The sequence below is a fragment of the Gymnodraco acuticeps genome, unplaced genomic scaffold (genome assembly GCF_902827175.1).
Source record: "Gymnodraco acuticeps unplaced genomic scaffold, fGymAcu1.1, whole genome shotgun sequence".
Classification (NCBI taxonomy): Eukaryota; Metazoa; Chordata; class Actinopteri; order Perciformes; family Bathydraconidae; genus Gymnodraco; species Gymnodraco acuticeps.
In genome coordinates, this window is record NW_022991803.1 from 1,916 (window position 1) to 16,540 (window position 14,625).

At 43.4% G+C, this 14,625-nt stretch overlaps 1 protein-coding gene across 1 annotated transcript; it reads right to left on the reverse strand.

Annotated features, from left to right (window-relative positions):
* Positions 1–471: 471 nt before the first annotated feature.
* Positions 472–11,303, reverse strand: LOC117535232 (mitochondrial import receptor subunit TOM70-like). Its single transcript, XM_034199627.1, has 3 exons — positions 10,964–11,303; positions 6,375–6,548; positions 472–738 (listed from the first exon to the last, which is right to left on the reverse strand). The coding sequence occupies exons 1-3, from the start codon at positions 11,195–11,197 to the stop codon at positions 487–489; spliced, it is 660 nt and encodes a 219-aa protein (XP_034055518.1). The 5' UTR covers positions 11,198–11,303; the 3' UTR covers positions 472–486.
* Between the last annotated feature and the right edge of the window lie 3,322 nt (positions 11,304–14,625).

Genomic DNA, 14,625 nt, shown 5'->3' on the forward strand with positions numbered 1-14,625 from the left:
CTGTGTGTTGTGTGAACTCGCCGTAGATACTAACTTTTCTTCTTCGTGTATTGTGTTCGTTTTGTTCTTGTTCTTCATTTGTTATTTACGGGCGGCTGGCTTGTAGGCGCAATACCGCCCCCTGGATTATATATAGTGTAATACTGCCCTGAGTGACAGACTTTTTTCCTACTCGTAAAAAAAGGCGTATTCGCCGTGTGACTGCATGTGCCGAACCGTGACGTCCGAACCGCGACGTCCGAACCGTGACGGTACGGGACGAATACGGATACCGTTACACCCCTAGTGTTGAAGCTTCAGGAGGTTTTCAGCGTCTCCTGATATAAATATTAACATAAAGCCGTAAAACAATGGATAAAGATTAAAATCTGAGTTTCTGTTGGGCTGCTGCTAACGTTAGCTCAGCTTGTTTCTCGTCTCCTCACTAGCATCCTTCATTAGTTAAAAAGCACCAGGATGTAAAAAGTGTTTGGTGGAAACGTGGATTCAAACTGGATAAACAGAGGGTGCATGACACGCTGCTGAAAGGGGAGCCAGGCAATAACAGGAGAGAAACAACTCTCCTGAACATATAACACAGGGAAGGTTTATTATCACACATCCAGTCTGACCTTCCAGGCACTCCCTCCTGTTCTCCAGCTTCTCCAGAGCTTTGGCCCTCCTGAACAGAGCCTTGATGTATCGAGGGTTCATGTCCACGGCCTGAGAGCAGTCCTGCACCACCTCGGCCCACTTCATCTGCAGACACAGGGGTTCAAACCAGAGCTCGTTAAGAACATTTAGGACCTTTTTAGGACCTTGTTAAGACCTTTTTATTACATTTGTAGGACCCTTTAAGGACCTTGTTAAGAACTTTCTGAATGCTAGTTAAGTTTTACATCCCCACTGGAAAACACGAGTAAATAGGTTTTGAATGAGAATCAGACTCCCAGGATTACCTGCAGAGACACGTCAGACTCAGAGAACATGGTTTAAAGTCCACAGGTGTTTGGACCCAGGTTGGTTTTAGTTGATATAAAGTTACCCGGTTGCACTGGGGGTGTGTGTGTGTGTGTGTGTGTGTGTGTGTGTGTGTGTGTGTGTGTGTGTGTGTGTGTGTGTGTGTGTGTGTGTGTGTGTATGTGTGTGTGTGTGTGTGTGTGCTCTACGAAGCCACTTCTGATGCAGCTATCCCTAAATTACAACTTAACTTAATGAAATAACATCTAATTAAAGACTTTTAAAGGATCACTGAGAACCTGCTGCGAGACTGCTGCAAGCTGAGAGTCAGCCACACATTGACCAGAGACTGCTGCAAGCTGAGAGTCAGCCACACATTGACCAGAGACTGCTGCTAGCTGAGAGTCAGCCACACATTGACCAGAGACTGCTGCTAGCTGAGAGTCAGCCACACATTGACCAGAGACTGCTGCTAGCTGAGAGTCAGCCACACATTGACCAGAGGACTGCTGCTAGCTGAGAGTCAGCCACACATTGACCAGAGACTGCTGCATCTAGCTGAGAGTCAGCCACACATTGACCAGAGACTGCTGCTAGCTGAGAGTCAGCCACACATTGACCAGAGACTGCTGCTAGCTGAGAGTCAGCCTACACATTGACCAGAGACTGCTGCTAGCTGAGAGTCACGCCACACATGACCAGAGGACTGCTGCTAGTGAGATTCAGCCCACACATTGACCAGAGACTGCTGCTAGCTGAGAGTCCGCCACACATTGACCAGAGACTGCTGCTAGCTGAGAGTCAGCCACACATTGACTAGAGACTGCTGCTAGCTGAGAGTCAGCCCACACATGACCAGAGACTGCTGCTAGCTGAAGAGTCAGCCACACATTGACCAGGAGACTGCTGCTAGCTGAGTCAGCCACACATTGACCAGAGACTGCTGCTAGCTGAGAGTCAGCCACACATTGACCAGAGACTGCTGCTAGCTGAGAGTCAGCCACCACATTGACCAGAGACTGCTGCTAGCTGAGAGTCAGCCACACATTGACCAGAGACTGCTGCTAGCTGAGAGTCAGCCACACATTGACCAGAGACTGCTGCTAGCTGAGAGTCAGCCACACATTGACCAGAGACTGCTGCTAGCTGAGTCAAGAGACTGCTGCTAGCTGAGAGTCAGCCACACATTGACCAGAGACTGCTGCTAGCTGAGAGTCAAACACACATTGACCAGAGACTGCTGCTAGCTGAGAGTCAGCCACACATTGACCAGAGACTGCTGCTAGCTGAGAGTCAGCCACACATTGACCAGAGACTGCTGCTAGCTGAGAGTCAGCCACACATTGACCAGAGACTGCTGCTAGCTGAGAGTCAGCCACACATTGACCAGAGACTGCTGCTAGCTGAGAGTCAGCCACACATTGATTAGAGACTGCTGCTAGCTGAGAGTCAGCCACACATTGACCAGAGACTGCTGCTAGCTGAGAGTCAGCCACACATTGACCAGAGACTGCTGCTAGCTGAGAGTCAGCCAGACATTGACCAGAGACTGCTGCTAGCTGAGAGTCAGCCACACATTGACCAGAGACTGCTGCTAGCTGAGAGTCAGCCACACATTGATTAGAGACTGCTGCTAGCTGAGAGTCAGCCACACATTGACCAGAGACTGCTGCTAGCTGAGAGTCAGCCACACATTGACCAGAGACTGCTGCTAGCTGAGAGTCAGCCACACATTGATTAGAGACTGCTGCTAGCTGAGAATCAGCCACACATTGATTAGAGGCTGCTGCTAGCTGAGAGTCAGCCACACATTGATTAGAGACTGCTGCTAGCTGAGTCAGCCACACATTGACCAGAGACTGCTGCTAGCTGAGAGTCAGCCACACATTGACCAGAGACTGCTGCTAGCTGAGAGTCAGCCACACATTGATTAGAGACTGCTGCTAGCTGAGTCAGCCACACATTGACCAGAGACTGCTGCTAGCTGAGAGTCAGCCACACATTGACCAGAGACTGCTGCTAGCTGAGAGTCAGCCACACATTGACCAGAGACTGCTGCTAGCTGAGAGTCAGCCACACATTGACCAGAGACTGCTGCTAGCTGAGAGTCAGCCACACATTGACCAGAGGCTGCTGCTAGCTCAGAGTCTTCTCTTCGCCTTGGGGAGAGGTTAGCGTGTCGAGAGGTTAGCGTGTCGAGAGGTTAGCGTGTCGAGAGGTTAGCGTGTCGAGAGGTTAGCGTGTCGAGAGGTTAGCGTGTCGAGAGGTTAGCGTGTCGAGAGGTTAGCGTGTCCAGAGGTTAGCGTGTCCAGAGGTTAGCGTGTCCAGAGGTTAGCGTGTCCAGAGGTTAGCGTGTCCAGAGGTTAGCGTGTTGTGAGGCCGGGGAGAGGTTAGCGTGTCGAGAGGTTAGCGTGTCGTGAGGTTAGCGCGTCGTGAGGCCGGGTAGAGCTCAGCCTCAGTGAGCTTTGATCTGCTCGGGCTTCCAAACAAGAGAGAGCCCAAACCCTGAACATACTCTGAGGATCTGATAAAGTTTGTCACACTGCAATGTTCCCACTGAGGGATCAATAAGCAGGGTATAGGAATAACTGAAACGTTCACAGCGAACATCTCTTCCTTATCTCTTAACCTGTTAGCACTGAGCCTGTGTTTCAGGCCTCAGGCTCCAAAAGGACTTTCCCAGAACAAAGGACCATATCTTCTAAAAGGGGAACATTAATAATCTTTTTCCTCAAAGCAATGATAAACCTGTGAGTGGGATGTAGAAGAGTCAGAATCAATATAGATGTTTTTATTTTAAAGTAAATTCAGATTGAACACAGTAAAAAAAAAATGTAAATGATTGTGTCCGTCCAAAAATAAAACGTGACTCATTAGGATGGGTACCGAGCCCCGGTATTAAACGGGCCCCGGGGCTGAATTATTAAAGACCGTGGTACCGTTAAGCTCCGACGTTATCGGTCTTTTTATCGGTACTGGAGACATGTAAGAAATGTATGTCATGTATTATTGCTACATAAACATTATATTGCAGTTTTAGTTTCGCCAACTCCGTTTCTAATACGCAAAAAGACTGCAAAATGCATCTATGATTATTTTAGTAATTTCGATCTTTCCGATCCAGACGAGATCTCTCTCTCCCCCGTCTGTGTGCCAGGGTGCGGGGCAGTTTACACACGCAGCTGCTACATGCAGCAACACACGTTGGAGATGGCGGAGAGAACTCGCTCCGAGGCGGTTAAACTTTACCCGTCTCGATGCTCGTTGCCTAAAGTGCAATAAGAGTTCAGCATGTGAGGGCGGGAACACGAGCAATGTGTCTAAACCTTTATCAAAAGTGCTCCACATCCAGGAAAGCACCGGGTTCCACTGTCTCTCTAGCAGCTCTGTAGCTCCATCCAGAGGAATGTTTCCCCATCAGGTGTTCTGTATGCTAGCAGCACCACACGGAGTTAACTCTGTATGCTAGCAGCAACACACGGAGTTAACACCATGATACAAACACGGGTTAATGATTAGAGATAACTGAGTTACTCTTTATTTAGTTAAAGTTTCAGCTATTCTGTTTACAGTTCTGTCATCACATTATTTAATACCATTTGTTAAAACACTGTTGTTTCTTTTGATGTGAAATATTATGTATTTAATTTAAATAAAAAGCAATGTTAGTTTTGTTCACAAATTGTTTAGTTAGTTTACCTTTTTTTTTTCTCTAAAAGAACCGTTAAAACCTTAATGATACCCATCCCTACTAATTATAGAGAAACCCTTGGATGATGGGATGGGAGACTAAAAGCTTTAGGAATCCAAAGTACAACATATAATAAGTACCCTGTATCAAGATTGATGCAAAACAAGTGACCTTTTTAGAGAGATTTAGCACAAAAAAAACACTTCTGGGTCATTTGGGTGGATTTTCCATTTCTCTGGAACCCCCCTCGCTCGATTTTGATGATTGGCATCTCTTTCTAACCGTCAGAGCCAATGGAATCGAGGGGAAGTTCCTAAAGTCCATCTAAACATTACCCATTGGTGAATGAGTGCTGCGCAGCCAGAATGCTCCGGAACCGGAAGCTGCGATACGCTCTGGTGGCTATCATTAGCAGCTAATATCAAATCTCCGTTTTTGACATAAATATGGAAGGAATCATTTCAAAGTGACACCGACACATTGGATTAACTATTGGATTAACCCTCAGCAGCGTTGCTATCGTTTTAATGCCATTGAAAACGACCTTTGATCAGAATAACAGCTAAGGTGTTTGCTCCGTAATGCTACGTAATGCTACGTGTTGCGATGTCTGTTTGCTTCCCCTGTCGCGAGTTCTGATCGCTCAGTGATGATACTATACCTATAGAATCTGTGGAACCTCAGCTTTAATCGGATATCTTGTTTGTGCAGCTACGATAAGAAATAAGGGTACTTTTACCTTGAGTTCTGTGCCAAGTGTGTTAGCATCTTTTAGCTCAGGGCTCATTTAGACGCTTCTTGTGAGACTTGTGCTTTGTTTCGGTAAAAATGGTTCATATCGTCAGTTAGCTGAGTTTCTAACCGTTAAGTGAGTCTGACACATTAATAGGTTTTTAAATATTAAGAAGCCCCGAGACACAGTTTCGTGAAAAAACTACCCGCAGTGAACGCCCCCTCCATTTATCATCAAATCCCCCAAAGAGCTCACTGTAGAGACAACCTGAAACCACAGGACTTAGAAATGGGAACATTTATAATAAATATCAGCTTTAAAATGTGGATTTCGAGTTTCAGTACAAGGATAACAGGAAAGACCGCCAACAGAACTGCCTTCTCATTAATACACCCTGAACAATGTCCTGCATTCACCATCAAATCAACATAAGAGGAACTTCCCCAACCCCAGAACAAAATCCTTGGGGGAATTTAATGGAGATATCGGCTTTAAAGTATGGGTTTGAAGTCCAACTAGTACGAGGATAAAGGGAACAACCTTGACTGTTTGAAAAGGGAATGCAAGGAGACATCAGATCAGATTTAAAACCTTCACATCTAAATTGTCAGACATTTTAAAAGACCTTCAATATCAAAAACTGCATTTCAAGACGTGTCAAGGATCCTGATGAATCTTATTTGTAATGATGCTGCAAGGACTTCATGTTTTAAGATGAAGCTCTATCAAAGTGAAGCTGCTTCTAAATCATTCTCCATGTTAACAAAAGCTTCTGTACAGATTTAAAGGTCTCCTATTGTGCTATTTTTAGGCATATATTATGGGTATCAGATATATAAAAATATATTAAAAATGTTCGTATTGTTCGTACTTTTTACTGTTTTTATTTGATCTTTGTGTAAAAAACGGACAAACTTAAGATGTAAAATTACCAAGTCTTGAAGAAACCCTGTAATTACTGCCAAATGTCAATAAAAAACATAACAAGGCTTTAGCGGCGGAGAGTCTGACCTGCTGCTCGTAGGCGGCCGCTCTGTTCTGGTAGAAGGTGGACAGGTCGGTCTTCTGCTCGGTGGGGCACAGCGCGATGGCCTCCGTGTAGCACTGGATGGCGTTCTCATACTTCCCAGCCTTGAAGTATTTGTTGCCCTTATTCTTCGCTGCCTGGGCGCGGTCCAACGGGCTCTGAGCGAGAGGGGGAAAGAAACAGTTTCATCAGAACCAGGTTTATCTCCAGGTGGGTTCACACGTACGAGGAATCTGACTTGGTGTCGTGGTGCTTAAAAGTAAAACAAAATAAAATGAAACACAGATGGCGAACTATATTAAGAACACATTACAAAAAATATATAATTAACGCACAAAACAAGACAAAACAGAGCGCACCGAAGCAGCCATCTTAGTTTATTATATCGACTGGGCGTTTGACAAAATAAAAAAAATGGTAGATGTCAAGATCACTCTGGCTGTAGCAGGTGCCAATAACAAATTAACCTGATCAGTGGTTTTTCTAGAAGAATATAGCATGAGGGCGCTGACGTCACTTTGGTCTAAATTAGGCTCCGCCCACTTTCAGGTGTAAATACTGCATTAGAGAGAAGCTGGATATGATCGTCTTAAAGCTGCAGAGTCATATGTCGCTCCTCAAAAAACAAATAAACCCAGAGGTTTCTTTACTTCCTCTACGGAAAAAAGGAACTCAGAAATCTCAGTTTCAGGTCAGACCCACCAGGGTTTCCGTTAGCCGGTTTTTAGCTGGTAACATTTAATAAAAACCGGTAAATTCAAAACCTGCCGGTCAAAATGTCCGATGCTCCGATCATTATCGACTGATATTCACTCTTAATAGTTTGATCGGTGCTCTCTATAAAGGCCGATCAGGAGAGCTGGGTCTGATCGATATGGACATAAACGCGAGTGAAGTGTAACCGGACGAGAGAGAGAGAGAGAGAGAGAGAGAGAGAGAGAGAGAGAGAGAGAGAGGATCCGTTTCTCCCGTGTTATTATCCAAAGTTAATTAACTTTTGAATAATGTACTTCATCTACTGCAAGTAGTTTGTTTGAATGTAATAATGATGTTGTTTGAATAATTTATTGAAAAATGAATCTGAATTTTTCGATCTGTAACGATTATAAACTGAAGCGATATAAAAATGACTCCCATGAACTGAGTTTTAAACATCAGCATATCCGGTCCGAGTCCGGTGATTACCTGCTAACGGAGACTCTGCTGCACAATCCTTATTATTATTGAAACATGACGGTAAGTTTCAAATTTGTCCGATAAAATAAATTCTGCCCGGACATTTGACCGGCGAAAAAAAATCCTAACGGAAACCCTGAGACTCCCCAAGAATCAAAGCCGTCTCTGACGCTCTGCCATTTGGACGCAGACTTGCATTTCCCCAAAACGATGTTGCTTAGCAACCGGCGTAAACGGAGCTCCGCGCTATCAAGCAGTGAGCGTGCGATGTCCTGTTCAGATGACGTCAAACCCAACGGGATGCCATCAATAAACTCCACAGAATCACACGACACACCTACGCCATGACTACATAGTGATAGTACTACATAGTGCTGTAGCGACGCGTCGACTTCAAAATATCGTCGACGACATATTTCCGCGTCGACGCGTCGCTACACACACGTGGGTCACCCAAAGCAACAAGCAGTTCGCAATCGCACTTCTAACACAATGGAGACTGAAACGGCTACCAACTCCTCCTCACAGGATTGCGCACGAAGCCCTCAAACGAAAACATCTCGCCCTAGGTCTTCAAAAGCATGGGAATATTTTAAAGTTAGTCCAAAACGCAAAGATATTTATATATTTATATCTCACTGATACTGCTGCTTGACCGGAAGCAGCAGCTAGCTGTGGTGGCAACCATTAGCAGCTAGCATTTGCTCTCCGATTTAAAATGGAATTATGGATTATAAATTCAATATTTTTTTTATACATAGACGTTAAAAACCTATGGATTAACCGATTCAGCCGCGTTTTTTCTCATTTTAATGCCATTGAACACGTATTTTGATCAGATTGACAGCTACGGCGGTGAGACGATCTCCCTAGAAGCTCTGTGAAGGTACGTGTTGTGATGACTGTATTTGCTTCCCCTGTCGCGAGTCCGGATCACTCAGTGATGATACTATATACCTACATAATCTGTGGAGTCTCAGTTTTAATCGGATATCTTGTATGTGCAGCTACGATAAGTAATAAGGGTACTTTTATCTTGAGATCTGTGCCAATGTCCGTTAGCATTTTTCGCTCAGGGGTCATTTTGATGCTTCTTATGAGACTTGTGTTTTGTTTTGGTAAACATGGTTTGTATCGTCAGTTAGCTGAGATTATTTCCGTTAATCTGGTATAACACATTAATAGGTTCTTAAATATTAAGATCCCCTGAGACACAGTATCGTGAAAAATTTTTTTTTTACATTACGTTTTTTTTACATTACGTTTTTTATGAATTGAACAACAGAAAAATAATCGTTCGATTAGTCGACTAATCGATCAAATAATCGCCCGATTAATCGTTTTCAAAATAATCGTTTCCCCCCAGCACTACTTTAAACACAAGTCGTGTGCACGGAAATGCTGTTCACCCATTGGTCAGACATTAAGGGGGTAAAAACGCAAATCCCGAAATTTCTACCGGAGCCTCCGCCATGGAGCATCGGCACTTTCGGCAGGTTATTCTCATGCTGCTGTTAATCTGGAGATCCGCACCAAGCGGCTAAACGCACCAGGGTTCGATTCAACCGGACTATTCAAGGCAGGTGTGAACGGGTGCGGTTCGTTTGGGTCGGTGTGAACGCAGACCTCTGAAGTGAACTAAACAACCGGACTCTGGTCCGCTAAAGGAGGTGGTCTCGGAGCGCTTGCTAGTGAACTCTGGAGCGGTTCATCTCTGGTGTGAACGCAGTCCGCACCAAAACATAGGAAGCGTAGTATTTACGCGTCACAAGAACGCGGATGTCTTCAAAATCTTTAGCGAAAGAGTGAAGCAGGATGAAGTGTTGAACAGTGTCCTGTAAAAGTAAAAATGCTCCTTCAACTATACATTAAAGTCCGAGCCAGCTGTCGTCCTCCTGACTGCAGAACGTCTCATATTATGTTTGTTATCGCACGTTGTCTGCTTGTATACGCATATGCGCCGTAGAGTCTGTTGATCTCCAGATTAACCGCAGCATGAAAATAACCTGCCGATGCTTCATGGCGGAGGCTCCGGTAGAAATTGCCGGGATTTCCGTGCACATGACTTGTGTTTAAAATCCGTTTGAATTTGGCCCGTGTGAACGCAAACCGAACCTTCTGAAAAATGAAGGCACGCACCGAATATTGGTATTCGGGACAGCCCTAGTGCACAATACATCACATTAAACAACTAAGAACAGACGAGAAATCACTCAAACTGAATTCAGGTGAACATGAAACCTAGTTAGAGGCTAATTATGAAGCTAACTGTTGGGCAATAGGAATGTTGAAGAACCGGCACTAAGCGAAAGTGTTTAGGATTGTTTGTGTGTATTACCTTTTCTTCTATATGTATATGTACTAACTGCTATTCATTGTTTTCATTTGAATGTATTATGTTCAAACCAACATTGAATTATGGGAATGCCTGAACCCATTGATGCTGTTACTAAATCATTTCCCAATTTAGTAAAAATAAATATCTATTCTGACGGAATAACAATATCTAACATTACAATAACAAAGGTACAGATTAACAAGTATACCATGTTCCATGTTAGCATCTGGAGATATGCATGTGATGGTTTAACAGGTAATAAAGGCAATTTGTAAGCAGGTTAGTTAGCCTAGCTATCTGCTAACCTAGCTAATCCGGTGCTAGCTCAGTAAACTAGCTGTCACTGGGGGTAAAGGTTGAAATACTCCTGTAAATATATTGCTTTATTTTAATGTTATAATCGTTGGTCTTTTTATTACAATGGGGTTTCTTTACCGTGTTAATCCTGCTCCACGCGACCTCTGTAATCTGCTCAGATCTACTTTCATAAACTATTTGTCATATTTTATATCTCACTAAATTATATGTTGTGTAAATATTGTCTTCATTTACAATAGTGTTTAAAATAGTAGCTTCTACAATAGTACTTCTTTCTGTGTGTTTGTATGCAGCATTTATACCAAAACTAATTCCTCTCAACCTAACCATATTCTGTATCTAATTAGCCTAGCTAGCTGCTAGCCTAGCTAATCCGGTGCTAGCTCAGTAGGCTAGCTGTCACTGGTGGTAAAGGTTGAAATACTCCTGCATATATTGCTTTAATTTAATGTCATAATAGTTGTATTTTTGGTCTCTTTTTCTTACAATTGGTCTTCTTTACTGTGTTAATCCTGTGTGTTTGTAAGCAGCATTGATACCAAAGCTAATCATAATTCTTTATCTAGTTAGCCTAGCTAGGTGCTAACCTAGCTAATCCGGTGCTTGCTCAGTAAACTAGCTGTCAGTAGCGGTTGGTGTCCTTGAGGAAAACGACAGCTTTAGCCAGAAACCCCTCGGTGCTCCTCTCCCACAGGTAACACCCACATGATGGTTAACATGCTATAGTGGTGTTGATGTTACCATGCTGTCCTGCTCCTGGCCCCGGGCCTCAGGGCTCGCGCTGCCCTCTGGTGTCTTCCTCTCCCCGGAGCTCCTCTCCCCGGAGCCGGGCTCTCTATCCCCGGAGCCGCTACCCTCCGACCGGCTGCGGTTCCACAGGTACACCGCCCCGACCCCCAGCACCAGCGGGGTCCCCACCAGCAGGGCCAGCTGCCAGCGGGGCATCTGGGTCTCCACTGGCTTAGAAGAAGCCATGATGTCCAACACAGCGACAGTGTTTTAGCCACAAACAGGCGGACAGAAAGCAGCAGCGTGAGAGGAGGAGGGCAGCTTCTTCTTCTTCTTCTTCTTCTTCTTCCGGAGCGGAGACGAGGTCACAGGGAAGGAAGAGCGCCGGCAGTGGAAGCAGGTTCTTAGTGGTCATACGGTGGTACTACATCATCCAGAAAATGTTTTATAGATGGATAGATAGATAGATAGATAGATAGATAGATAGATAGATAGATAGATAGATGGATAGAGAGAGATAGATAGATAATAGATAGATAATAGATAGATAGATAGATACAGATAGATAGATGGATAGATATATAGAGAGATAGATAATAAATAGATAGATACAGATAGATAGAGAGAGAGATAGATAGATAGATATATAGAGAGATAGATACAGATAGATAGATAGATAGATAGATAGATGGATAGATGGATAGATAGATAGATAGATCATGGATAGATAGATGGATAATAGATAGATGGATAGATGGATAGATAGATAGATACAGATATATAGAGAGAGAGAGAGAGAGAGAGATAATAGATAGATAATAGATAGATAGATAGATAGATACAGATAGATAGATGGATAGATATATAGAGAGATAATAGATAGATAATAAATAGATAGATACAGATAGATAGAGAGAGAGAGAGAGATAGATAGATATATAGAGAGATAGATACAGATAGATAGATAGATAGATAGATAATAAATAGATAGATACAGATAGATAGAGAGAGAGAGAGAGAGATAATAGATAGACAGATAGATATGTTTATGTTTATTAAGGATCCCCAGTAGCTTTTGCTATCGACAAAAGCTACTCTTCCTGGGGTCCGACACTTAAAACAATACAACAATAATAATAATAATAATAATAATACAGCAACATTTAGGACATAAGTCCTGACATCATTAACAACATTAAAAACATCACCAATATCATCAACAACATGCGATCAAATTAAATTAGGGTTCACAGCAAGGGTACACGGTCATCAGTAGATGGCCCTTCAATCTCTTGTTGAAAGAGGCTCTGGACTCTCTGTCAGCGAGGTGGCTTGGCAATGAGTTCCTTTATACACTCTTAAAACTACTGGGTTAAAAACAACCCAATCTGGGTTGTTTCCTAACCCAGCGCTGGTTAAATATTGGACAGAACACACGCTGGGTTAATTTAACCCAGCAAATTGGGTTGGTTATTTAATCCAACAAATTGGGTTGGTTATATAATATAACCCAACAAATTGGGTTGGTTATTTAACCCAATGAAGGGTTCACATTGACTACACTGCTGGGTTTAGTTGTTAATGTATAATTATGAATTATTACTAATTATAATGGGTTGTTTTCCTTTTTATAATTGACATTTTATTGGCACAACTGATAGTCATGAATTTAACAAAATGATCACAATCACAATTGTGTGATTGTTGGCATTTACTCACCTCTGATCCTTCGGTTGTTTTCTTGATCAAATATATTCTCACACCAATGTAACAATAATGATTTATTCAAATTAAAATCACAGAATCAAAACACATCAAAAAATTAAATTCCCAGTTCCTCACACAAGGGTTATTGATACTAGGAGATGTGGAACAAGAGGGAGAGGAGAGAGAAAGGAAGAGATGGGTGGGGGGGATGCAGGCCAGTCTAGTTACAAGCATGTATTTGCATTTTCAGGAACTTCACTGCTGGGGAAACAGTTCCCTCGAGTTCATAAACAACATCCTGGAAGAATTGCCAAGTAGGCAAACACTGATTTGTATAGTTTATGTCAAAGACATAAAAACTCTTGAAACAGGTATCCACAGCTGCGAGAGCCCAGTCTCAATAGCCTTGCCTGAGATAACAACAAAGGCTTGAGAGCACAGCATCCCATCCTGAAGCAGTAGCACGAACGGGCACGACCTGGACGATTTGGCTTGCTCCAAATACTCCACCATGTTAGTTCCGACCTATGATGAGAAAGAAAAGAAAAAAGATAAGTATTTCAGGATTTTATAGATAGATGGATAGATGGATAGATAGATAGATGGATAGATGGATAGATGGATAGATGGATAGATAGATCATAGATGGATAGATGGATAGATAGAGAGAGAGATAGATAATAGATAGATAGATACAGATAGATAGATAGATAATAGATAGATGGATAGATAGATGGATAGATGGATAGATGGATAGATACAGATAGATAGAGAGAGAGAGATAATAGATAGAGATACAGATAGATAGATAGATAGATAATAGATAGATGGATAGTTATATAGAGAGATAATAGATAGATGAGAGAGAGAGAGAGATAGATAGATAGATAGATAATAGATAGACAGATAGATATGTTTATGTTTATTAAGGATCCCCATTAGCTTTTGCTATCGACAAAAGCTACTCTTCCTGGGGTCCGACACTTAAAACAATACAACAACAATAATAATAATAATAATAATAATAAAGCAACATTTAGGACATAAGTCCTGACATCATTAACAACATTAAAAACATCACCAATATCATCAACAACATGCGATCAAATTAAATTAGGGTTCACAGCAAGGGTACACGGTCATCAGTAGATGGCCCTTCAATCTCTTGTTGAAAGAGGCTCTGGACTCTCTGTCAGCGAGGTGGTTTGGCAATGAGTTCCTTTATAGCTCTATAAGACACAGAAGAGTTCAGGAGATGGGTCCTGGGTTTAGGTGCCCGTAGATGGCCTGATGCAGCTTGTTCCTGAGTTTAGGTGCCCGTAGATGGCCTGATGCAGCTTGTTCCTGAGTTTAGGTGCCCGTAGATGGCCTGATGCAGCTTGGTCCTGGGTTTAGGTGCCCGTAGATGGCCTGATGCAGCTTGTTCCTGAGTTTAGGTGCCCGTAGATGGCCTGATGTAGCTTGGTCCTGGGTTTAGGTGCCCGTAGATGGCCTGATGCAGCTTGTTCCTGAGTTTAGGTGCCCGTAGATGGCCTGATGTAGCTTGGTCCTGAGTTTAGGTGCCCGTAGATGGCCTGATGCAGCTTGTTCCTGGGTTTAGGTGCCAGTAGATGGCCTGATGCAGCTTGGTCCTGGGTTTAGGTGCCCGTAGATGGCCTGATGTAGCTTGGTCCTGGGTTTAGGTGCCCGTAGATGGCCTGATATAGCTTGGTCCTGGGTTTAGGTGCCCGTAGATGGCCTGGTGTAGCTTGGTCCTGGGTGTAGGTGCCCGTAGATGGCCTGATGCAGCTTGGTCCTGGGTTTAGGTGCCAGTAGATGGCCTGATGCAGCTTGGTCCTGGGTTTAGGTGCCCGTAGATGGCCTGATGCAGCTCGGTCCTGGGTTTAGGTGCCAGTAGATGGCCTGATGTAGCTTGGTCCTGGGTTTAGGTGCCCGTAGATGGCCTGATGCAGCTTGTTCCTGAGTTT